We start from the raw sequence: 23979 nt of genomic DNA, 5'->3' as shown, positions 1-23979 counted from the left end.
AATGGGAGGGAAGGGGTGGGATGGGTTGGAATGGGAGGGAAGGGGTGGGATGGGATGGGATCCATGGGATGGGTGGGATGGGTTGGAATGGGAGGGAAGGGGTGGGATGGGAGGGAAGGGGTGGGATGGGATGGGATCCATGGGATGGGTGGGATGGGTTGGAATGGGAGGGAAGGGGTGGGATGGGATGGGATCCATGGGATGGGTGGGATGGGTTGGAATGGGAGGGAAGGGGTGGGGTGGAATCCGTGGGATGGGATGGAATGGGAGGGGAGGGAAGGGGTGGGATGGGATGGGATCCATGGGATGGGTGGGATGGGTTGGAATGGGAGGGTAGGGGTGGGGTGGAATCCGTGGGATGGGATGGAATGGGAGGGGAGGGTAGGGGTGGGATGGGATTGATGGGATTCATGGGATGGGATTCATGGGATGGGGGGTCCCGATCCCGTAAGGCCGCCCCGCGCATGCTCCCGTCCGCTCCCGCCCCTTTCCCGCCCTTTTCCCGTCCATTCTCGCGAGATCCCCGCTGACCCGGAAGTGGCGGCAGTGCGGGCCGCACGTGGGGCCGTGCCGTGCCGTGCCGTGCCGTGCCCGCTTGGGCCGTGCCGTGTCCCTGTCCCCATCCCCGTCCCCGCCGCCGCCATGGGCCGAGCGCGCCGCCGGCACAACTGGAAGGCGCGGCTGGCGCAGGGCCCCGCGGCGCCGCCGGAGCTGCCGCTGGAGCTGCCGCTGGAGCTGGGAGGTGCGGCCGGGCCGGGCTGCGCTCGCTGCGGTTCATACCCGGGCTGGAAGGGACCGCAGCGCTGCTGGGATCGCAGCTGCTGCCCGGCCTCTGCTGTGTTTTTGTTACATTGTTATCGGAAGCATTGTTGTTGGTTTTAAATCCCCCGGGGAGGCGGTGGGTGCTCCGTCCCTGCGTGTGGCTCTCACCCGACCCTGGTGTCCGGTCCCGGGCTGGGCTCGGTGATCTCCGAGGTCTTTTCCAGCCGAATTCTTTCCCTCGTTCCGTGATCTCGGATCAGCTCTGTTTGAGCAGCGACTGCCCAGGGAGCTCAGGAGTTGGGCTTGGGTTCCTTCCGAATCACTCAGTGGTTCCATTATTTATTAAAGCAGCTACTAAACATATCTCTTATGTTAAACATTTGCTTTCTCAAACTTTAAAAAAAAGAAGGCATTACTTTAAAAAAATTACGTTTATTATTCTATTTTATTATTCAGAATCTAGTAATGCAGTTTTTTAATATTAAAATCCACCGGTGCCCGGGTGAAGCAGGATGCTGGGGAGTCACCCCAGGGCACACCATGTCCTGACCCTGGGGGATTGAGTAAAAAGGCAAAAATTGCATAATATTGTTACATGAATCTTGGAGGATGGCCCTCAGGGCTATAGAAAGCTCAGTTTCGAGGTCTTTTGCCCTTGCTGATGTTGCAGGATTTTTTTTTTGGCTGGGCATGAGGGTTGTGTTTGTTTGAAGCAGCTCAATCTGCTCTGGTGCTTGATAAGCCTGCTAAGCAGAGTGCTGAAAATAATCCAACCCTTCCTTCAGATGCAGCAACGCTGAAGGGAATTGACCAAAGCAATGCCCTGGTCCTGCCAGCAAAAAAAGCCAAGAAGAAAAAAGTCTCGTGTGTTGTGCAGCAGCAGAAGAAACCCCTGAGCAAGAAACAGAAGAAACACCTGCAGAAGGTTTTGGAGCAGAAGGAGAAGAAAAAACAGGTATGTTGCTGTTTCTGGCACCAGCAGCTGTGTGCTCTTCTCTTAAAAAGAGGGTTTGGTATTGGTGTGTGGGGAGGGTGGGTGATGATGAGGATGGTGAGGGGTGTGAGCTGTCAGGGGGTGTCTGAGGTGTGAACTCTCAGGGGTGTGCAGATGCTGAGGGTGATGCCTCAGCTCCCCCTTTGCTGGGCATTTGGGCAGAGATGCAGCACCCAGGGGCTGCTGAGGGCAGCTCCAGGGGGAAGGCACTCCCTGCCCTCTCAGGGGCTCAGGGCTGCAGGAACCCATCCATCCTTTGTGCAGGAACCCATCCATCCATCCTCTGTGCAGGAACCCATCCATCCTTTGTGCAGGAACCCATCCTTTGTGCAGGAACCCATCCATCCATCCTTTGTGCAGGAACCCATCCATCCTTTGTGCAGGAACCCATCCATCCTTTGTGCAGGAACCCATCCATCCTCTGTGCAGGAACCCATCCATCCTTTGTGCAGGAACCCATCCTTTGTGCAGGAACCCATCCATCCTCTGTGCAGGAACCCATCCTTTGTGTAGGAACCCATCCTTTGTGGGCCCAGGTTCCTGTCCCAGTGCTGTGGAGTTCCTCACTGGCAGGCAGTGATGGTTTTGCATTTTTAAAGCACTCTGTGGAACGGGTGCTGTGAGCACCTGCAGACCTCCCTGCACCCCAACCCTGGCCTGCCAGTGCTTCTGAAATGCTTGTTTTGTATTTTCAGCGTGGGAAGTAAGAGCTTTTCTGTCTCTGTAAAACCTTTCCAGGCAGAATTGCTGCTCCTGTCAGTGCCTGAGCAGTGGCTCTCCCAGAGGAGCTCTGGTTTGGAGGCAGTTCCACACTGGCTGCCTGACCTCCTGCCATGCTGTGTCCCAGGACAGGGATTTGAGGCTCCCATTGCTCCAGGCCTCATTCCAGTGGTTCAGTTCCAATTTTTTCTTTGCTGCTGTTTCTAGCTGAGCTGAGCTGCTCACTGCTGTCATGTCAAGTCCCCATTTCTATTTTTGCACTGGTACAGGGCTGAAATCTTCACCAGGGAGGCCTGGCCCTGGAGCAGCAGGAAGCTGTTCCAGCTGCACAGCAAGATTTGCCAGAGCACACCTTGGAATGCTCAAGTGTAAATCTTGCAATGAAATCCTTTCCTGGTCAGAGCAAGCACTGATTTTGGTTGTTTTCCCCAAACAGAGAGCTGAATTGCTGAGCAAGCTGAACGAGGTCCAGGCTTCTGAGGCAGAAATGAAGCTCCTGTACACAACTTCCAAACTGGGGACTGGGGGGCGCATGTTTCAGGCTAAAAGGTAAAGGGATTTTGGGGTGGAACCCTTGCAATTGATCACTGTGTTTGAACAGCAACATCCTGAGCTTTCCCTTGATTTTTTTTCTTCTTCTTCTTGGTGCCAACAGGTTCTTCAGAATGGAAGGAGTTGAATAATTTGCTATTTTTATCTGATAATGGGACATTTTCTTGTATGAGAGGATGTTAGTTAAAAGAACTTGGTCTTTCCTATGGGATGAGGATGAGGAGGATGACACAATCTGCAGGCTTTTAGCAATTGTGCTAAACCACACAATTGGTGGATAAACACTTACTTTCTTGTGCTGGAAGACATCTACTGATGTTGACCATAGCTGCTAGATTTATCAAGAGCTGCATTTGTAGATTAAACTACAAAGATTCCTTCAGAAGAAGTGGATAAATGGACAGGACAGGACATGCTTACATACAAATCCATCCATCAAAGCCAGGGCTTTACCTGGCAGAGTTATGAAAACCTCCAGGAGTGGAGATCCTGGTTTTTGGGGAAGGCATGTCTGGTTTGAGGTGCCAGAACACAGTTCACAGGTGGATGTTTTGTTTCCAGGGTGACACAGGAGCCAAGGACTGATGTCCCTGGAAGGATCAGGAGCATCAGTGGTGCCAACAAGAGAAGGCACAGCTCAGGTTCAGAACCAGAGCCTGAGGAAGAGCCCAGCAGCTCTGAGGAGGAGGAGGAGGAGGAAGAGCAGAAAGAAGACACTGAGGAGTCCTCAGCCAGTGCTGTGAATGCTGCTGAAGAGGCAGAGGGAGGAGTGGAGAAGGCAGGGGCTGAGCAGCCTGCAGCTGGTCCCAGAGCCCCAGTGCTCCTGGCAGCTCCCAGCAAGGCTCCCTGCAAGCCTGCAGTGTTCATCCCTGTGGACAGGAGTCCTGAGATTCAGGTGAGGCTCTGTGAACAGCACAGTGCTTGTCAGAGGGGCTGGGGAGGGTGGTGTGTTCCAGCAGCTGGGTGCACTCAGCTCTGCCCCAGCAGCAGGAAAACTCAGCTTGTTTTAGGGCATTAGCATTTATCTTTAGTTTTACATCCAGACTCTATTAACAGTCCTTTATTCTCCTTTGCTGGAAAGTCTTCTGAAGTCCCTTTCAGCTCTCTGCTCTTTTGTCCCTTCTGCTGGGTGGTTTTGTCCCATTTGTTGTAGGCAGGGCATTGTGCAGGAACAGGAGAAGCTCTGCACGAGCCTCAGCAGACGAGGCAGTTGTGAAATGAGTTTTCCCTTGAAGTGCTGTATTAAGAAACTCGAGGGACTCTGAAGCTCCACAAATTAAAGTGCAGGCCTTGCCCTCTGCTTGCTGGGAAGCTGCTCTGATGACTCTGGTTCTCAGCCATGCTCCTGTGGTATGGACTGGTTTAGAGATTTCTGAGTCACAGGCTTGCAGAATTCCTTTTGTGGGTTTTATGGTCTGAGGAAGGTGACAGGTTTCAATCCTGAGGAAAACAAAAAAGGATGGAGAAGCAATGCAACTAAAATGTGTGTTTTACACTGTTTAGGAGGCAAGACTAAAGCTTCCCATCCTTGCTGAAGAACAAGTGGTCATGGAAGCCATTAATGACAATCCCATTGTGATCATATGTGGAGAGACAGGAAGTGGCAAAACCACCCAAGTGCCTCAGTTCCTCTATGAAGCTGGATATGCCAGGTAGGAGTTGGATTTTATGTGCAGCAAATGGAATTGCAGGGACAGCATTTTGGGAAAAACTTGGCTGTAATCCACGCATCTTCAGACCTGTACAGATAAAAGAGATGGGAATCCCAAAGCTCCCTGTCTGTGTTTTTATTCCACCTATAACTGAGACTGAGGCTGTGTCACTGAAGCCATTAATCTAGAGCCAGCAGTGAGAAATCCTCTTGTCATTTTTGGAGCTGCTCCTCTGTGTAATTAAAACAATTCCTCCTTTTCCTCCCCTCACCCCTTTAGTTCTGGCAGCATCATCGGGATCACGGAGCCTCGGCGCGTGGCCGCCGTGTCCATGTCCCAGAGGGTGGCCAAGGAGATGAACCTGTCACACAGGTGAGCCTCAGGAAGCCTTGGCACCTTGCTGGGGGGTGGCACTGAGGTGCTCTGTGGGTGACAAGGACTTTGTGCTTGCTCCTGGGTGTCTCCCCACAGAGTGGTTTCCTATCAAATCCGCTACGAGGGGAACGTTACGGATGAAACACAGATCAAGTTCATGACAGATGGTGTGCTGCTCAAAGAGATTCAGAAGGTAACTTGCTGTCCTCATGGTTAAAAAAGGGATTTTTTGGTATAGCTGGGAAGAGAGGCCAATGTGGACTTGTTGCCAGTCTTTCAAATCAGAATCCCTTTCAGCACCAGAGATTTGTTTCATCTCTACCCTTGATATTCCTGCCCAAGCCCCTAAACATTAAGTTACATTTAATATCTTCCTGGGGAAAATGGGAGCAAGAAGAGGCTTGGGAACCAGGCTGCCCTGTGTAGGGTGAGTGCATTAAACTGAGTGAGAAATAGAGCTGGGGATGGGCTCAGTGCTTGTGTGCCTGTGGGGTGTCCTGACCCAGATATCCTTGCTGGGGCCTCCTGTGCTGAAATCCATCTCTCCCCTCAGGACTTTCTGCTTTCCAAGTACAAAGTCATCATCATTGATGAAGCCCACGAGAGGAGTATGTACACAGACATCCTGATAGGCCTCTTGTCTCGCATCGTGCCCCTCCGTCACCAGGTGATGTGATCCCTCAGGTTTGGCTTTCCTGGTTTTGTGTTCTGTGCTGCTTTACTGTCTGGGTCTGGGCTTCACATCAGGGCATGGTGAGCTCTCTGCACAGAGCAGGGAGACAAAACAATTCCTGCTCCAGCTGGGCACCAAGGACAAATTACCCAAATCTCAGCCCAGGAGCACAAACCCCGTGGGCTGGAGAGAGAAAAACAAGCAGGGTGGGACTGCCTGGGCTAAAGCTGGGCTGGGACAATGAACTGCAAGGTGCAAATGGAGCAGAACTGATCACAGTGAGAGACCCTGTGACCAGTGGGGCATTTTGGGACCATTTTGGGTCATCTTGGGTGCAGCCCTGGCTGGGCTCTTGTGCTGCCCAAGGTGGATCATGGAGGAGATCCTTGGAATAAATCCCTGCTTTATTCTGTAACTCCTTCTAGCCTCTGCTCTAGGGCAGCCTCCACAGGGCATCAGGAGGGGCAGGGCTCCTGCTCTGGACATGGATGTGCCAGGGAGGGGATGTTCCACACACAGAGGCTCTGTGATGTGGAATTCCAAGGAAATCTGTCAGAAATAACACTCAGTTAACACATTTCTCTTTCTGTGTGGTTGAAGAGGCACAGAGCCTGCACCAAGGGGGAAACAGTACAGCTCAGTAGCAAGAGGTGACTTCTCAGGCAGAATCCAGTTCACCTGAGATTTCAGTGCAGATAATTGAATTCCAGCAGCCTGGGGGAAAGCAGGGTGTTTACTGCTGTGCTGGCCAGCAGCAGTGCTGGGGAGGAGCTGCTTGGGCACAGGGTGACAGATCTGTGTCCCTGCAGAAGGGGCTGCCCCTGAAGCTGATCATCATGTCTGCGACTCTGCGGGTGGAGGATTTCACTGCCAACACCAGGCTGTTCTCTGCTCAGCCTCCTGTCATCCAGGTACTGTCCCCTCCCTGGCAGCTGAAACACAGCCAGGAGCACTCCAGTCTTTCCAGCTGGTGCTGAAATCTTTCAGATAACCGATTTAAAAACAGTCATTTTTGTTTAGGCTATTGTTTCTTTTGGGACTTGGTGTTTTTCTTCCCACCTTTATCAGAAAACCACCCTGGCAGAATCTGATTATCCTGAGAAACTCCTAAGTTATGGTTCAGGGGAACTAGAAAGCCTCAATCTGAGTTGATGATGTGAAAGGGGGGAAAGATTTGGTTTCTAGCATGGTTTTATGGTGGAGCAGACACCACCAGTAATTTCTGTGGGTTTGGTGGTTTGTAGGGTACCAAACCCTAGAGGTGAACAGAAATACAGTGTGAGCTTTTCTGGCTGTAATGATTGTGTGGGATTATGACAGCAAACAAACCCTTTATTTATATAAAAACCTTTATTTGGTGTTTGCTCTCCAGGTAGATGCAAGGCAGTTCCCTGTAACTGTTCATTTTAACAAGAAAACCCCCCTGGATGATTACAGTGGGGAGTGCTTCAGGAAGGTGTGTAAAATCCATCGGATGCTGCCTGCAGGTAAGAGAGCTTCACTGCTGAGAGCCTCTCACATTGCTCATACTGAACAGGTCCAAAGTTTGTTGTTGTTGTTTTTGGTTTTTTCCTTTTTTTTTTAAATTTTTTTTTTCCTCTTGCAGGTGGCATTTTGGTGTTTTTAACAGGCCAGGCAGAAGTTCACTCTCTGTGTAGAAGATTAAGGAAAGCATTCCCATACCAAAAAAACAACACTGCAGGTAATGCTGTAGAAACTGTTAAATTATCCCACTGAGAAGTGAGCTTGCTTTGCATCTAAAAATATGAACTTTTATTTTAAAACCGCCAAAGACAAGGTTTGGGGAAAGTTGTGGGTGATTGCCAGGACTGATGTTAAATTTTGTGCTGGTTTGAGTTTGGGAAAAGATCCCTTCCAGTTCCCCTCTGCCTTCAGCTGGCTTCTTCCACACTGTGCATCCCAGAAGGGTGGGAGTGGGACCAGCCTCCTCTGCCTTTCCCAAGAGGAAATCATGCTCAGCTGACAGCTGTTCCCCTGCTGTTTTTCAGGAGGAGAGGATGACAGAGAAGACTCAGTGGAAGAAATGAGGAAATTCAAGAACTCGAGGAAGCGGAGGAGAGTTCTGGTAATGTGTGAGGGGTAGAGCTCCTCCAAGAGACAGGGGAGCAGGCAGCACTGCTCTGTGGCTGTGCCTCTCACCAGCTCTTCCACACCTGCCTGAAGCTCACAGGTGTCCCCTCAGTGCTGCTCTCACTGCTGCAGAGTGCTGCTGAAACTCTGGATGTCACGGGCAGGAGATTGGTTTAGATTTAGTTCTGACCACTAAAACTTGAATGGAAGGAGCTCCAGACTTGCTGGCACCAGGGCTGCTCCTCATCTCACCATTTGTTACCCAAAATTTGGACTGGGTTTGACAGAGAGATGAAATTCTAAGACTAACCCATCTTGGCAGAACCTTTTGAACATTTGTTAGACTTATCTGGATTATGAGGCCAGTTCTCTTCTTTCTAAGAGTGTTAAAATAAATGACAATATATAGAGGTGGAATGGGATTTGGCATTTCATGCTTTTGCAATGCCTCCAATTTAAAAACATCTAATTTGGAAATACTTTATTTTGCCTCTGAGAAGGCCTAAGAAATGTGAGTCCTTGGCTCAGCTTTGCTTCCAAAGCAATGCAAAGTGCTGCTTGTGTCCCCCTCTTAATGTGCTGTTTCCATCTTCCCTGTCTCTCTCAGACACTCCCCAAAATTGATCTGAACAATTACTCTGTGTTACCACCGGATGAAGGAGATGAGGACAGAGACATTGACAGTGATGATGATGCTGCAGGCTCTGATCTTGACCTGGACTTAGGAGATGGAGACTCAGAAGGAGGTTTGGCACATGTGAAAGAAGAAATCCCTGTCCCCTGTCACCTGTGAAAGGAGGGACATGAATTGTTTGTCCTGTGCTGAGCTGTGGCACCAGAGCAGCCCCATGTCATGGCAAAGCTGTTCAGGTTTTCCAGTCCCAGTTACTGGCACCAGTTTGTTCCAGTTGCTTTCCTGGTTTTAGTGAAGTGGTGTTTGTGCAGATGTTGCTGGGACTAAGCCTGGAAGTTGGACTGAGCAGTGCTGGTTTGTTTCCCCACAGATGAGAAATCTGACTCATCCCTGCCCCTGTATGTGCTCCCACTCTATTCCTTGCTGGCACCAGAGAAGCAGGCAAAGGTAAAGGATTTACTGTCCCAGTGAGCAGGAGATCCTACAGATAGCAGTGGTCATTGGCTGAAGTCACAAGTGAAACAAAATTCCCCTCCTGGACTATTCTGTCAGCTTGAATGGCCCAGTGGGCAGGTTGGGATGGGCTTGGGGCAGGCCTGGCTTGGGCTGGGGTGTCCCTGATGTGCCACCTGAGCAGGGTGGGAGAGGTGATCAGCCCTGCAGGATCTCTGAATCCATCCTGGCCCTGGGCACGTGGAGATGCTGCTGCCAGCAGGGATTGCTGTGTTCCCTGCTGTCTCTGGAGGCACCAGCATGTGTGAACACACCTCAGTGCTGCTGTGTGCCCCACCTGCAGCCCCTGGGGTCACTTCTGAGGCTTAACCCAGCTGGACAAAGAGCTTCAGAGCTGGAGACAGGGGGTTAGATCTCTGCTCTGGCTCCTGCGTTCCCCTTGCAGTGCCATGTGTGCTGCCATCCCTTTGCAGCCCATCCAAGACCACTGCTTGCCCCTTTCCCTGTCCCTTCCCTGCCCCTTTCCCTGCCCCTTGTCTTGTCCTTTTCTTGTCCTTTCCAGCCCCTGCCTGCTGGCACTGCCCTCCCATGCCCACCTATCTCTCGCAGGTGTTCCGCCCTCCTCCTCCTGGCACCAGGCTGTGCGTGGTGGCCACCAACGTGGCTGAGACGTCCCTGACCATCCCTGGCATCAAGTACGTGGTGGACAGTGGCCGGGAGAAGCGGCGTTGCTACGACAGGATCACGGGGGTCTCGTCCTTCAGGGTCACCTGGGTGTCCCAGGCCTCGGCCGACCAGCGCGCCGGCCGCGCCGGCCGCACCGAGCCCGGCCACTGCTACAGGTCAGCCCTGCTCACTGCACAGTGCCCTCCTTCCAAAGCCAGGAGAGTGCTGAGGAAGGCAGGAGCCTCCCCTGAAATGGAAAATGTAAACCACTAAACCCCCCCCCCCCCCCTTTCCAAATTGCTGTGAGTTTTAAATTAAGGGGCTCTTGTGTGGGGGTGTTCACAGGGCTGCCAGGACAAGGGAGGAGAGGAGAATCTTGACTCCATGTTTCAGAAGGCTGATTTATTGTTTTATGATATATATTATATTAAAAGAAAATGCTATATTAAAACTAATCTCATATATGATATTAAAAGAAAATGCTATATTAAAACTATACTAAAAGAATAGAAGAAAAGGTTTCGTCAGAAGGCTTGCAAGGAAAAGAAAGGAATGATAATAAAATCTTGTGACTGACCAGAGAGTCCCAGACAGCTGGACTGTGATTGGCCATTAATTAAAAACAACCACATGGACCAATCAAAGATTCACCTGTTGCATTCAGCAGCTACAGATAATTATTGTTTACATTTCGTTCCTGAGGCCTCTCAGCTTCTCAGGAGAAAAGATCCTAACAAAAGGATTTTTCATAAAAATATGTCTGTGACACTCTCAGGCAAAAAATATGGGAGCAGGGAATAACAGTTCTTTACTAGGGAAGCAAATAAAAAGATAAACAATGCAGTAAACTAAAACAACACTGGCAGAGTCAGAACACAGCCTGACACCCTGTGGGTCAGGGTGTTGGTAGCAGTCCAGTTGCAGATGTGGCTGCAGTCCTCCTGCATTTCTCTTGCTGAAAACTCTTTATTTTCATGGTCAGGTTAGATTGCACTATGGCCAGGTGGATTGAGCTCTGAGCCAAGTTAATTTGTGAATAAGGCAATGCCCCAACCTGTAAATAATGATCTGATGGTGTACATACTATCCACAGCTGCCTTTTTCTTTTTTTTTCCCTTGCTAATTTTTCTTGCATATCCTTTGAGTTAAAATTTCTTTTAAGTATCTAATAACCCTTCTGGTCCACTAGGTTATACTCTTCAGCAGTTTTCATGGACTTTGAGAAATTTTCTGCTCCAGAAATAACAAAGAGACCAGTAGAAGACCTGATTCTGCAAATGAAGGCATTAAATATAGAAAAGGTGAGTTGGGAAGGGCTTTGTACCACAGCACCCATTAAAGTGGCTGCCCTTAGGAGGCAGAAACAAACAGAAATGTATTTTATTGTCATTGCTTGAAGCTGTGCCTTGTGGCAGAAGTGCAGATCCTGGGAGTCCATTTTGGTTCTGCACATTGCAGAAGCTGCTCTGAATTCCACTAGGCCTTAACAGACTGGTTTGTTCAAGCTGCAAATGCTTTCTTATATTCTTAGAGGTTAAAAAAAAACCCTGTCTAAACAGGGTCTGTGTTTTGGAGATACTGGAGCACTTTCAGGAAGCACAGCATTTAAATTCAGACCTCCCAGCAGCCTGCCCTGGGCGGTGCCTGCAGTCAGTGGCAGCTGAGGGTGATTCTGCTGTTCCTGTTTCCTCCTGCTTTTGTTCCAGGCATTTCCTGCCATTATGTGTCCTTTCCTTTCACTCCTGGCAAACATCCTGAGTGGGTTTTTTTTTGTCCCACGTAACCAGAGGGGAGGATTTCACTCCCTTGCAGAGCTCCGTGCTGTGCTCACAGTGTTTCCCAGTGGGTGCTGTGTCAGTGTGGACTGAGGGGCTTTGCTCTTGTTTCCCTAGGTCATCAACTTCCCATTCCCAACCCCTCCTCCCACGGAAGCTCTGGCAGCAGCTGAGGAGCTGCTGATAGCCCTGGGTGCCCTAAAGGAGCCCCCCACGACAGGAAGGTAATGCCTGTGCTCCCCCAGTGCTGTCCTGCTCTCTGGGCTCTGCTGTGCTCCTGCTGCCCTCCCAGGGATGTCCTTTGGCTCACAAACTGCCACCAGCTCAGTCTTTGCTTGTTCCTTGGCCCTGGTGTGTGTGGGCAGGGAAACACTGAGCTGGGAGCCCCAGCAGGGCTGGTGGGAGCTGTGGGAGGAAGAGGAACCTTTCCCCCTGACCTTGGGGACCAGCACACAGCAAAACCTGAGAGAACACCTCAAATTAATTGGGCTGCCAGAACGGGGAGCACAAACTTGTTCTGATTCAAAGTCACCTCATGACATGAGCTCTCTTCTCCCTGGCCCAGGCTGAACCAGCAGCTGGCAGCAAAGCTGAGCTGCCCCATCAGTCCCCTGGGCAGAGTGATGGCCACTTTCCCCGTGGCCCCCCGCTATGCCAAGATGCTGGCCCTGAGCAGGCAGCACCAGTGCCTGCCCTACACCATCACCATCGTGTCTGCCATGACTGTCAGGGAGCTCTTTGAGGAGCTGGACAGGTGAGTGGCTGAGCCTGCCTGTGGCCCTGTCACCCTGTGCCCTCTGCCCACAGGCACAGCTCTCACAGCTGCTGCTCTGTGTTCCTGGCAGGCCTGCAGGCAGTGAGGAGGAGGCAGCCCAGCTGAAGGGGAGGAGAGCCAGGTTTTTACAGATGCAGAAGGTCTGGGCTGGGCAGGGGCCCATGCAGAAGCTGGGGGACCTCATGGTGATGTTAGGTACAGATTCCCTGTGCCATTCCCTTGTTCTCTGATGTTAGGTACAGATTCCCTGTGCCATTCCCTGGTACAGAGATTCCCTGTGCCATTCCCCCTGTTCTATTATGTTAAGTACAGATTCCCTGTGCCATTCCCCTTGTTCTCTGATGTTAGGTACAGATTCCCTGTGCCATCCCCCCTGTTCTGTTCTCCTGCTGTCACCCTACCCCTTGTAGGAATAAGGTGCTCTGACTCCATGATGCAGAAAGGTTGAACAAATGCTTTATTAAGCTGTACTGTATTACACTAATACTCTATTATATTACATACTAAAAAGTTACTATGCTAAAGAACACTAAAGAAAAACCCATGACTGTGTGAGACAGCCAGGACACAGCTTTGAGTGATTGGCCAAACACTCAAAACAACTTTCACCTGTGTCCAGTTAACAACTCACTTCAGGTAAACAATCTCCATAACACATTCCACATGTGCAATTTTATCTCATTTGCTTCTCCTGTGCTGTGCTCACATGTGGAATGTGTTTGGAGATTGTTTCATTGGTTTGTTGTGAATTGTTTTGACTCATTGGCCAGTCAAGGTCAAGGCTCTGGAAAGAGTCACAAGTTTTTATTATTATCTTTTTAGCCTTCTGTAAGTATCCTTTCTGTATTCTTTAGTATAACATATATAACATAACACATAACTATAACATAACCATAACATTTCTTTAAGATATATTATCTTAAAAGAATAAATCAGCCTTCTAAGAACATGGAGTCAGATTGCTCATTCCTCCCTTCATTGGGACACCCTGCAATACAATGGGAACCCTGAAATGCCACATTGCCTGGGACAGTGCTGTCCCCTGTGGGTTTCAGAGGAGCACTGACCCCCTGTGTCACTCCAGGAGCAGTGGGGGCCTGTGAATACTCTGGGTGCACCCAGGAGTTCTGTGAGCAGAACGGGCTGAGGCACAAAGCCATGCTGGAGATCCGGCGCCTGCGAGGGCAGCTCACCACGGCAGGTGAGGGGCTGGGGGGAACTGCTGTGCTGGCTCTCTCCTGGGGGCTGGCACAGCCACACAGAGCTGATTCTTGTGCTGCTGCACCTCCTCTCACCTGGTTTTGCCCGCAGTGAACTCGGTCTGCAGGGATGCTGGGCTCTACGTTGACCCGAAGATGAAGCCCCCAACAGAAGCTCAGGTCACCTACCTGAGGCAGATCGTGCTGGCAGGGCTGGGGGATCACCTGGCCAGAAGGGTTCAGGCAGAGGAGCTGCTGGATGACAAGTGGAAAAATGCCTACAAGGTGAGCAGCTTGCCTGGGCTCAGTTCCTCCTCTCCTGGGGCAGAGAGGTGCTCCTGTGCAAGCCCAGGTGTCTGGCTGGGTGCAGCACTGAGGATGCCTGTGCTGCCTTCCTGCAGCTTCTCTCTGGGGAACTGAAGTTTGCAGTGTTGCCATTTCCTGGTGTTCAGTTAGGAAATGTTATAAAAGGGCTGAGAAGTACCATGAGTTCATCTTGTGGAGTGCTTGGTGTCCCCAGAGAAGGTGAAGCAGAAAATGATGGGGTTATTAAAAACCTCCATCACTTCAGGAAAACAGAAATGTTCACCTGAGAGAGGTTGAAATGAGGTGCAGTGAGGAAATTGGATTGTCAGCAACTGCTCTTGCTCTGCTTCAATCTTTGTGCCTCCTTTCAGACTGCACTCCTGGAGGACCCAGTGTTCATCCACCCCAGCTCTGTCCTCTTCAAAGAGCTGCCAGAGTTTGTGGTGTACCAGGAGATTGTTGAGACTACAAAGCTCTACATGAAAGGTGAGAGCTGTGGGTGTTGCTGCAGCCCTAGTGAGCAGCTCACAAATGCCTTGGCACAGTGGTTTCCCCCTGTGCTGTGCTTACTCCTGGGATTTGGATCCTTAAGGCTTCCTAGGTCTGGATCAGGAGATAAATTGCCTTTTTTAAAATTATTATTTATCTGGCAGAATTGGCTGGAGCAAAGCTCAGCTTCTGACATATCTGCTTTGCCCTAGCCCTGCCAACCACAGCTGCCTTCTGCTGATCTCTGAACAGATTTTTTACAACATAAAAAGTTTGAAAAAAAATGAAATACAAGTAAACCTGTGGAGATGAGACTCTGACCATGCCCTGTACCCCTGGGGCTGCCAGTGAGCTGTGACCCTTGGCAGCAAACCTTCATGCAGGTGTGTTTTCCCTCCTCAGGTGTGTCTGCAGTGGAGCCTGAGTGGATCCCTGCCCTGCTGCCACCCTACTGCCACTTTGGGAAGCCTCTGGAGAGCCCCCCTCCCTCCTACTGCCCGGGGACAGGCCGGGTTCGCTGCCACAGACCCAGTGTCTTCTGTAAGTGCCCCCCAGGAGCTGCCCTGGAGCTCTTGCCTCTCCCAGGAAGGTCCAAAGAGGGGCTTTGAGCACCTCCAGGGGGTTTGTAGCATTCAAATATTGGATTTCCCACCGAGATGGGCACCTCCACTGGGTTTGTAGCATTCAAATATTGGATTTCCCACTGAGACAGGCACCTCCATGTGGTTTGTAGCATTCAAATATTGGATTTCACACCGAGATGGGCCCTCCTTGTGGTTTGTAGCATTCAAATGTTGGATTTCCCACCGAGACAGGCACCTCCATGTGGTTTGTAGCATTCAAATATTAGATTGCCCACTGAGACAGGCACCTCCATGTGGTTTGTAGCATTCAAATATTGGATTTCCCACCGAGGGCTGGGTGGGGCTGGCAGTGCCCTCCCCACCTCTCCTGGCCCCCGTGCTGTCCCCCCTGCCTGGCAAGGTGCCCTCCTGGGGAAGCAGGGAGGGGACCTGGGGTGTTTGGTTTTGTTTCCAGACCGGGTGGGCTGGCAGCTCCCTGCTGTGGAAGTTGATTATCCCCCTGGAATCGATCGCTACAAACACTTTGCCAGGTTCCTGCTGGAAGGAAAGGTGAGTGTGCTCCCCTGCACCATTTCCCTCAGGTTATCATTGAGTTTTTAGCCCAGTTTGTGGAGGAGATGAACCTTTTGGCTTAATTTTTTTGTGCCTCCCCGTTCCTCATCACTTGCTGGTGGATGGAAGAGTTTGTTGTGTTTGATGAGGTGGGGAAGGGATCTTTAAAACACAAAAAAAGGCATGAAAAATCAGTATTTCAGTGAAAGATACCCCCAAATTTAAGTGCTGTTTTTGCAAAGTAAAAAAACCCAGTAGCCCATGTCTTTGTCCACCCTGAGACAGAAGAATTGTCCAGGAAGTCAGGACAAGATTATGGACACAGGGATAGGAGGGCATGGTGATGGAGAATGAGACATGGAAATCTGTAGTAGCACAAGTTCATTGATGGTTGTTATCACATCACAATTAATTTACCTTATTCTCTGTGTAATTGTTGTAACAAATCTTCCAGGTCATTGAAAAACTGAGTTCTTACAGCCAGTGCCTGCTGTCCAGTCCCCTCATCATGCTGAAGACATGGTCCAAGTAAGTGGTTAAAAACAAACCTCAGGTCCTTGTCTCCACCAAACACTTTTCACTCCTTTCTAAATTTTAAAAAATTCAATGCTGAGAAGGGTGGTGGAGATTGTGATCTTGGGAAAAGGAGTTTTCCCACCAGGAAAAGTTGTGTCCCAGGAGAGTTGGTGGTGGTGAGGGAGGGCAGGACCCGCAGCCTGCTGGGCTCTGCTGGGCTAATGAACCTTGTTTTATTGCTCCATTTCTCTGGTTCAGACTTCAGCCCAGGACAGAAGCCCTCCTGCAGGCTCTAGTTCAAGAAAACTGTGATAATCGTGATGCTTTGCTGGCTGCATGGAAGAAAAATCCTAAATGTGAGTGTTCTGCTTGCCTAATTATCAGTCATGTCAGTGGGCACCTCGAGCACTACTGAATTATAATTTCAAAAAATTGACTATTTCATTTATTAATCTCCAAATATTTCCTGTTTTCTTACCAGAAGCAGTAGTGCCCTGTGCTTGGTTTTTGTGTAAAAATGACAGAAGGCACTTCAGAAAGCAACATTTATTTGCACTCTAAGATTTTTTTTTCTGTAGTTGTACCCACAGTTAAAATGTACAGACTCTGGTAGTACTGTCCATGGATATATTGAAGGGTTTTTTCCTGGTTAAATGGATTTTCTTCAACATGGGGTGCCAGATGATAAGAATTCCTTCACAGCAGCAGCAAGGTGCTGCAGTGATGGCTCACAGATTCCTGTGGCTGCTGGCCCTGGCTCCCAGTGGGGTGATCCCTCAGGAGATTTTTCCAGCCTAACTCTGAACCTGCTCCTCTCCCCCTGCAGATCTGCTGGCAGCCTATTGCCAGTGGGTGCCCGAGGCCCTGCACCAGGAGCTCGCCCTCAAGTGGCCACCTGAAGTGGCCCTGTGACCCTCGGTGTTGATGGACTCCTTTGCTCCAAGGTGTTTTGAGAGCTTTCCAAGGCTTTCCTTGGAAATCTGAAACAGATGGACTCAACAACTGTAGGAATATCTTTTGTTGTTCTGCTTTCCCAGAAGTCTTGCCAGCTGTTTGGCTGCTATTTCATAATATCAATGTTTGGATAATTTTGTCCATTGTATTTTACAGATATATTATTTTTTAACCTGAAGTTTCTCTTTGGACTATATTAGTCATATGAACTGTAATAAATCTGTAAAGTTCTTGGTCTGGATGGGAGAAATGTTTGCTGTGAGGGATGCTGCAGTGAGCAGAATATCAGAGCTGTGCAGGAACATCCTCATGGGTGTCAGACAGAACCTGGGCAGCAGCTCAGGACAGGAAGCACAAAAATGAGCAAACTTGTGGGTTGGGATGGGAATGGTTTAATTAGTGAAAGGAAGAAGCTTGAGTTTACCCTCCCCTCTACCTGATCCTTTTGGGTCTTGATAAACCCAGTGCTCTCACTGTGCTGATGGGCTGCTGCTTGTGGGAGAAAGTCTGGACAGGGACCCTCCTGTCCTCGTGTTCTGAAGGGAACTGGTGCAGCCCACCTGGCTGGATGTGTCCACAATTCCCACATGCTTCAGGGGCAAGGCCAGAACACAAGCAAGTATTAAAAACATCCAAAGGTGAAAAAACAGCAGTTTTAGATTTGAAGTCAGAAGGAAAGCAGCCCTTTGGTGTGTTTCCAGTCAAACACTGGGGTTTTGGGGGTTTTTATCAGCTCCACTGGGTTTGGGATGTCCCCAGGCAGGACAGTGCTGGGGGCTCTTGGCAGGGCTCCTTTCTTTAGCAGGAATTGCAGCACAAGTCTGCACACTCTGCTGCGGGGTGGGAAGAAAATCAACGGCCAATTACCGAGTGTATTGGGAAATTTCGGCTCCTCTCGAAAACGGGGCAGGAAAAAACAAAACTCGCCGGCCTGCAGCGTGAAAGCAAAAAGTGGAGATGCCGGGGATTGAACCCGGGGCCTCATACATGCAAAGCATGCGCTCTACCACTGAGCTACATCCCCTTGCTGGGCAAGGTGACACTCTCAGTATATACAGTGATAGTCGGTGCTGCAGCCCGGGCCCAGCGGTGACACCGTGGTGGCAGCGCTGTCACCCCGCGTCTCCCGAGCCCCGCGCTGCGCCCGAACCGCGGGAACGGAACGGCGGCAGTTCCGTCTGCGGGGGATTGTATCCTTATAGACAGAGGCAAAGGAGAGTGAAATGTGCCCGTCCTCGTTAGTATAGTGGTGAGTATCCCCGCCTGTCACGCGGGAGACCGGGGTTCGATTCCCCGACGGGGAGGCATAAGTAATTTTGTCCCCGAATGCCATTTTTTGCCGGTGGCCCCGCGCGGGGTTTGTCTGTCACGCTGCCGTGGAACACCCGCCGGAGAGGCGGGGCAGAGCCGCGTTTTGTGCCAGGGAAGGCGAGCGGAGTGCCCCGGGCTGCGTGCGGAACACCCGCCGCTGCCGGTACCTGGGGGCTCCTCGGGATCATCGGAGTGGAAATGAGATCCTCGGCGTGGAAAAGCCTGCGGGAAGGTGCGAATCCCCGGACGGCCCCGGGACCGGGCGGCGGAACCCGCGCGGGAGGGCGGGCACCGGCCGGGCAGCGGCGCCCGGGGGGCGCGGGGCGGGGTCGTATTCATGGCCAGCGATAGCCCACTCGCCCGCCGAAATAGCTCAGTTGGGAGAGCGTTAGACTGAAGATCTAAAGGTCCCTGGTTCGATCCCGGGTTTCGGCAGAGATTTTGGGGTTATTTTTAAATTTTTTCTTTTTTTCTCTCCTTACTGTAAAGGCGGTTCCTTTTGCTACCGAGCGGAGGGAACAGGGGCTGCTGTCCCTGCATAGGACGGCTCAGCCGGTGCCATCGCAGGTCCTCCCGCGTGTGGGAATTTTGTGTCAGGATCCGCTTCCCGAAGAGCGGTGGAGATGGAGCTGGTCCTGCGGCCGCTTCTCGGTCATGACCTGGCTCGCAAAGACCAATTTGTACACCGTCCTCGTTAGTATAGTGGTGAGTATCCCCGCCTGTCACGCGGGAGACCGGGGTTCGATTCCCCGACGGGGAGGTTGGCTGTCCTTTTCTTCCCTTCAATTCTTTTTTTCTTTCCGCACGGAATTCTCTGATTTCCAACGGAGCAAAACCATTCCGTTTTCTGTGTGCGAACCAGCACGTTCCTGTCTTTTTGAGAGCTGCCTGAGGATCGTACCGGGCTCTGTACACTGCAGCGCCCGCCGCGCTGCCGGGGCTGGCGGGGCCTCGGTGCGGTCCCGTTCGCCGCCCAGCCCCACTCCAGGGCCGGGTCAGCACCGACCTGGCCGGCGGGCAGACGCCGTGATGCGGGCAGGGGGATGTAGCTCAGCGGTAGAGCGCATGCTTTGCATGTATGAGGCCCCGGGTTCAATCCCCGGCATCTCCATCTGGTTACTGCTCTTTTTCCCGCTTTTTGGTGATGTTTTATCCAGTCAAAGTCACCGCGTCGTGCTGAGCAGCAGCGAACTGACAGTGCGGCCGAAATGGCCTTACAGTGGCACTTCCCAATGGCATAAAGTGGTGGCTTTTTTTTTTCCATTTGGTTCTCCTCAGGTCTGTGTGAACACACATGGCTTTGTGTCCCACTGGTGTCCCATTTTGTGCACTAATGGACACAGGAGGATAAAAAGAAGGGCAAATCATTAAACCCCAAAATGCAGGGGGCCAGTGGCCACTCATGCCAGGCTGACACTGCCACACCCCAGAGCCTGGCAGAGGTGCAGCCCTGCAGCCACACAGAGCACAGGGGCTCTGCTCCTCATTCCCAGAGCCAGAGGGGAAGGACAGAAAAGCCAGGAAACCACAGCTGCCTGCACTCCTGAATGCTCAGGAGCTTCTCCTGGCTCTGCAGGGCCCGCTCCCTCCACTGTCCAGTTGGAGCAGCTTGGGAAGAGCTCTCAAGGAAACAACCACCCTGCTTCGATCTCCTCGGGCTCATGGAGAAACTCTGTGGGGCTGAGAAGGCTGGGAACTACGGCACAGCTGAGAGGTTTGGTCCAGAGAGACCAGAGCCCGAGGAGAGCCTGCATGAGACAGCTTTGATCTACACAGCTCCGTGGCAGCTGCTCCCTCTCACTGCCTGGTTACCAACAGCAGCAGGAGCTGCCCACTGACAAATGCAAAGTGACATTTCCTGCCACGGTGGCTGGAAAGCTCCTTGTGCTGCTTATTTACTCATCTTACTTCCACTTGTTATTTTGAGCCAGCGTTTGGCTACAGTGCTGCTAAGTGTGAAGATCCCTGTTGTAAATCACTCCCTGGCAGCTATTATGGAATGTGCCCTGCATCTGAATGTAAGAGACAGTTTGCAGTAACAGGCATGCAGTAATAGACTTTTTGTCACAAAACGCTTTCCCATGTGCCTTTTTAATGATTTTCTGACCAGTCCTAAGTGCTCACCTTGTAACTAGAAGAAAAAGCTTAACATAATTAGGCTTAACATTATTATTCACTTTCTGCTGAGGAAAGACCTAAACCTGCAAGGATTCTCCAGTTTTTGATGTTTATACACTCCCAATGCACAGCATCAGCCACTGACCTCTGAGAAGTAACCAAAATACCTCTGTGGGCTTTTTTTTCCCCGAGTGTTTGAGACTATTATTATCACTACAACTGTGGTGAGTGTTAATACAAACACAAAGCAGCAGAGGCCAAAGAGCTCCCCAGAGCATTCCCCTCCATGTGTCAGGCAGACACAGGCACTTTTCCTCAAACCACAAAGCTTTTGCTGGACCCCTGCTCCTTTCCTGCTGGTGAGCAGCCTTGGGTGTTATCAGCGTCTCTTCCATTTTCCTTGGGAGCTGCCAAATGAAGGATTTTGTGGGTGAATCGAAGCAAATGGCACTGCCTGAGTCTTGCAGACAGAGCTCCATTCTGTTCCCAGCTGTTGCCTGGAGTTGCTGTGCAGTTTGGGTTCTCTCACAGAGAAATAACACTCGGGGCGTCCCTCAGGATAAAGCCACGATCTCCTTCCCTCAGGAACCCCCTCACGATGTGGCCGCAAGCAGAGCCGACCCTCACTTTGCCCTAGGGGTAGAAGCCAAGGAGGTGTTTATCAAGCAGGGGCGCAACTGCAGGGTTTAAATCCCTGAACATAATGAAACTTTTTATGTTTTCTACTTTAACGCGCAGCTGTATCTCCCAGTCGGGCTCACTGAGATGGCCCAGCCGCGACCCCGCTCCGGCGGCTCCAGGCCGGGTTTTCCCACAGCTCGCCGTCCCGCGCGCGGCGGCCTCAGCGCAGCCCCGCGAGGCGCCGATCCCTCCGCGCCGCCCGGCCGCGCTCCCCCCTCACCCACGCAGGAGAGCGGAGGCGCGCGGCGCGAGGAAAATAGTGCGCAGCGGAGTGATCCGAACGCGGGGGCGGGGCGCCGGGGGCCATATAAGCACCTAGCGGAGGGATGCGTGGCGCAGTTGGCGCTGGGTGAGGTTTGTGGTGTCGGCTTGGCCGAGCGGCGCCGTGGTGAGAACTCGGCGGGGGAGGGCCTAGATACGGGTTTGGCGTCCGGGCGGAAAGGAGTGTGTGCGCTGAGGAGCTGCGGCTGGGGGCGATGGCGGACAGTGATGGCGGGGGGAGGGCTGGGACGTTGCCTTCCCCTTTAACGGCCACACCGCGAGGCGGTGGCGGGCAAGGGCCGGGCGGAACGGCCACTGGCAAAATGGCGGCCGCGCAGGCGCAGCGGTGCTTCAACATGGTGGCGGGCGCGCGCCTCGGGTGGGAAGGGGAAGCGGGTGGAGACCCCGCCCTTCTGTGGGTGTGGGCGGGGCTTGTGCTGTGATGTCGCGGACAGGGGCAGGCGCTAATGCACGGCGGGTTTTCCCCCTTCCAGGGAAAAATGCAGATCTTCGTCAAGACCCTGACTGGCAAGACCATCACCCTTGAGGTCGAGCCCAGTGACACCATTGAGAATGTCAAGGCCAAGATCCAGGACAAGGAAGGCATCCCTCCTGACCAGCAGAGGCTGATCTTTGCTGGCAAGCAGCTGGAGGATGGCCGTACCCTCTCTGACTACAACATCCAGAAGGAATCCACTCTGCACTTGGTGCTGCGCCTGCGGGGTGGAATGCAGATCTTTGTCAAGACCCTGACTGGCAAGACCATCACCCTTGAGGTTGAGCCCAGTGACACCATTGAAAATGTCAAGGCCAAGATCCAGGACAAGGAAGGCATCCCTCCTGACCAGCAGAGGCTGATCTTTGCTGGCAAGCAGCTGGAAGATGGCCGCACCCTCTCTGACTACAACATCCAGAAGGAATCCACCCTGCATCTCGTGCTGCGCCTCAGGGGTGGCATGCAGATCTTTGTCAAGACCCTGACTGGCAAGACCATCACTCTGGAAGTCGAGCCCAGTGACACCATTGAGAATGTCAAAGCCAAGATCCAGGACAAGGAAGGCATCCCTCCTGACCAGCAGAGGCTGATCTTCGCAGGGAAGCAGCTGGAAGATGGCCGTACCCTCTCTGACTACAACATCCAGAAGGAGTCAACTCTGCACCTTGTCCTGCGCCTGCGGGGTGGTAACTGAACCAGCAGGTTGTTGCTTCAAATAAAAGGTTCCCTGCACTTGTTCATTCCAATAAAGCTGTTGCATCTGTAAAAGTTTGTGTCCCGTGTTACACGAACAGTCATTCGTGACATTGCCCAACTCCAGGTCACTAATAAACAATAATTACGTGGCTTTCCACAGACAAAGGAGTTGCAAAACTGCCTTATGCAAGGCTTCCACATTCCTGGTGATTGTAGCTAATCCCTCAGCCGTGCTTTTCCTGGGGTTGTATAAGTGTTCTGATACCTGGCTGCGGCTCAGTGCCCGCCTGCAGATGTTGTGCAGCTGTGGTGTTGTGTAAGCAGGGATGTGCAACGGGGAGCTGTGGATGCTCCCCAGTCAGAAGGCTTTGAGATAGCGCCTGGTTGCCCAGCAACTGCCCTTATTTTGGGATTAGTGGAGAAACAGAAGAGGGGTGAGCCTGCAGCTCTGTGCCGGGATGGGGAACAGGATGGTCCTGCAGCCCATGGGGTGGGAAGTGTAGATCTCATCAGTTACGGGGTGGACTTGTTTTTTTGTCAAGGTTAATGGCATTAAGCAAGCAGTAATTTCAGATGTACTTAGTGGAAATCTGAATGTGCTTCATTCCAGCTGTGCCCCAAATGGAAATGCTTCTGAGCTGAGCTGTCCCGGAGCAGTTCCTGTGTGCTGCAGAAGCCCTGGCAAGAGGGAAGTTGCCTTTGAAGTATTTTTGGGGGGGGTTGCAGGAGGGGCTGATGAGGAGTTAACCATGGCTGTGCTGGGTGTGGAGAAGGAAGAGAGGGAGTGACACGGAAATGCTCTTTCCAGGAGTGGTGACATGGACTCACCTGTGGAAGGGGATATGGTGGGAGCTGGTGACTGGTTCAGGGGACCAGAAGGGATCTTCCACTGCCTCGGTGGGATAGCAGGGCGTGGCCCCAGTAACACCAGTTCCTTTCACTGGTGTGGCCTGTACAGAGCAAGTTCACCAAGGTCTGTGCTGTGTTGGAGGAAGCATTTGAATGCTAAAGAGCTGAATCCTGTGTGGGTGGGAGCTGGTGCTGTGCCATCCTGGACATCCTGTCCTCCCCCACAGGAGTGCCCCAGGTTCTGCCCACGCTGCCCTGGCTCCTGAGCTGAGCCCCAACAACTGCAGTGAACAGCTGGCCATTGTGTGGGCTTTCTGTCCTCCGGGGACAGCAGAATTCCCAGACTGAGCATCTTAAACACCGGTGCAGGGGAGGCTGTCACTGGAATGCAGGGAGCACAACTGTACTGACTGTGGTTCTGATCTGAAGGCAGCCTGACTGCCATCGGGGAGAGCTGCAGGAGGACACGGGGTGTTTGATCAATGTCAGAAGCCTCCACAAATGACTACATAGCCGTGCTTTAAGAAGTCCTTTTATTTTCAATGTCTCAATAAAAGCCCTTTACAATGTCCTCTTTAAAAACCACGATGCTGTAATGGCCTGGAGCAAGCTGCAGCCAGGCAGAGCAGGAAGCCTGGAGGGGAAACCCGTGCTGTGGCCTCGTGAGCTGGGTCAGCCTCTGCTGACCACGCAGGAACAGTGTGAAGTTGTGCCAGGAGGGTTGGAATGGGTGTTAGGGAAAAGTTCTCCCTCAGGGGGTGGGCTGGCTGGACAGACATCCTGGGGCTGCCACAGCACCAAGCCTGCCACAGTCCAAGATGAGTTTGGACAACACTCTTGGGCAC

At 51.9% G+C, this 23979-nt stretch overlaps 2 protein-coding genes and 5 non-coding genes across 8 annotated transcripts; 6 read left to right on the top strand and 1 right to left on the bottom strand.

Moving 5' to 3' along the window:
• The first annotated feature begins 582 nt into the window (after positions 1-582).
• Positions 583-16963, top strand: DHX37 (DEAH-box helicase 37). Its single transcript, XM_059863420.1, has 27 exons — positions 583-742; positions 1548-1717; positions 2913-3025; positions 3590-3923; positions 4532-4680; positions 4960-5052; positions 5152-5248; positions 5609-5722; positions 6538-6639; positions 7101-7215; positions 7335-7430; positions 7738-7814; positions 8427-8565; positions 8824-8900; positions 9516-9748; positions 10762-10873; positions 11465-11571; positions 11913-12101; positions 12193-12317; positions 13207-13323; positions 13434-13606; positions 13999-14113; positions 14519-14656; positions 15155-15249; positions 15707-15780; positions 16027-16124; positions 16595-16963. The coding sequence occupies exons 1-27, from the start codon at positions 643-645 to the stop codon at positions 16678-16680; spliced, it is 3438 nt and encodes a 1145-aa protein (XP_059719403.1). The 5' UTR covers positions 583-642; the 3' UTR covers positions 16681-16963.
• Positions 16964-17674: 711 nt separating this feature from the next.
• Positions 17675-17746, bottom strand: TRNAA-UGC (transfer RNA alanine (anticodon UGC)). Its single transcript has one exon. It is a non-coding gene; the product is annotated as a tRNA-Ala (tRNA).
• Positions 17747-17954: 208 nt separating this feature from the next.
• TRNAD-GUC (transfer RNA aspartic acid (anticodon GUC)) lies at positions 17955-18026 on the top strand. The gene has a single exon. It is a non-coding gene; the product is annotated as a tRNA-Asp (tRNA).
• A 369-nt stretch (positions 18027-18395) lies between these two features.
• Positions 18396-18468, top strand: TRNAF-GAA (transfer RNA phenylalanine (anticodon GAA)). The gene has a single exon. It is a non-coding gene; the product is annotated as a tRNA-Phe (tRNA).
• Positions 18469-18721: 253 nt separating this feature from the next.
• On the top strand, positions 18722-18793 carry TRNAD-GUC (transfer RNA aspartic acid (anticodon GUC)). The gene has a single exon. It is a non-coding gene; the product is annotated as a tRNA-Asp (tRNA).
• A 279-nt stretch (positions 18794-19072) lies between these two features.
• Positions 19073-19144, top strand: TRNAA-UGC (transfer RNA alanine (anticodon UGC)). The gene has a single exon. It is a non-coding gene; the product is annotated as a tRNA-Ala (tRNA).
• A 1833-nt stretch (positions 19145-20977) lies between these two features.
• UBB (ubiquitin B) lies at positions 20978-22357 on the top strand. Of its 2 annotated transcripts, none has more exons than XM_059863959.1 (2): positions 20978-21186; positions 21588-22357. In XM_059863959.1, the coding sequence occupies exon 2, from the start codon at positions 21594-21596 to the stop codon at positions 22281-22283; it is 690 nt and encodes a 229-aa protein (XP_059719942.1). In that variant the 5' UTR covers positions 20978-21186; positions 21588-21593; the 3' UTR covers positions 22284-22357. The 2 variants fall into 2 exon arrangements, with proteins under 2 accessions (XP_059719942.1, XP_059719941.1); XM_059863958.1 differs by having other exon boundaries at positions 21067-21220.
• The last annotated feature ends 1622 nt before the right edge of the window (positions 22358-23979 follow it).

The sequence above is a fragment of the Haemorhous mexicanus genome, chromosome 19, assembly GCF_027477595.1.
Source record: "Haemorhous mexicanus isolate bHaeMex1 chromosome 19, bHaeMex1.pri, whole genome shotgun sequence".
NCBI classification, from domain to species: Eukaryota; Metazoa; Chordata; class Aves; order Passeriformes; family Fringillidae; genus Haemorhous; species Haemorhous mexicanus.
Note: the sequence above shows the minus strand (reverse complement) of the source record. Positions and strands in the feature narration are given on the sequence as shown.

What these genes read in the sequence shown, in the direction of transcription:
- DHX37 (XM_059863420.1), top strand. Translation starts at nt 643, where the DNA reads ATGGGCCGAGCGCGCCGCCGGCACAACTGGAAGGCGCGGCTGGCGCAG. An exon ending in GCTGCCGCTGGAGCTGGGAG is followed by an intron (nt 743 to 1,547) that starts GTGCGGCCGGGC and finishes CCCTTCCTTCAG; the next exon opens with ATGCAGCAACGCTGAAGGGA. An exon ending in CGCATGTTTCAGGCTAAAAG is followed by an intron (nt 3,026 to 3,589) that starts GTAAAGGGATTT and finishes TTTTGTTTCCAG; the next exon opens with GGTGACACAGGAGCCAAGGA.
- UBB (XM_059863959.1), top strand. Translation starts at nt 21,594, where the DNA reads ATGCAGATCTTCGTCAAGACCCTGACTGGCAAGACCATCACCCTTGAG.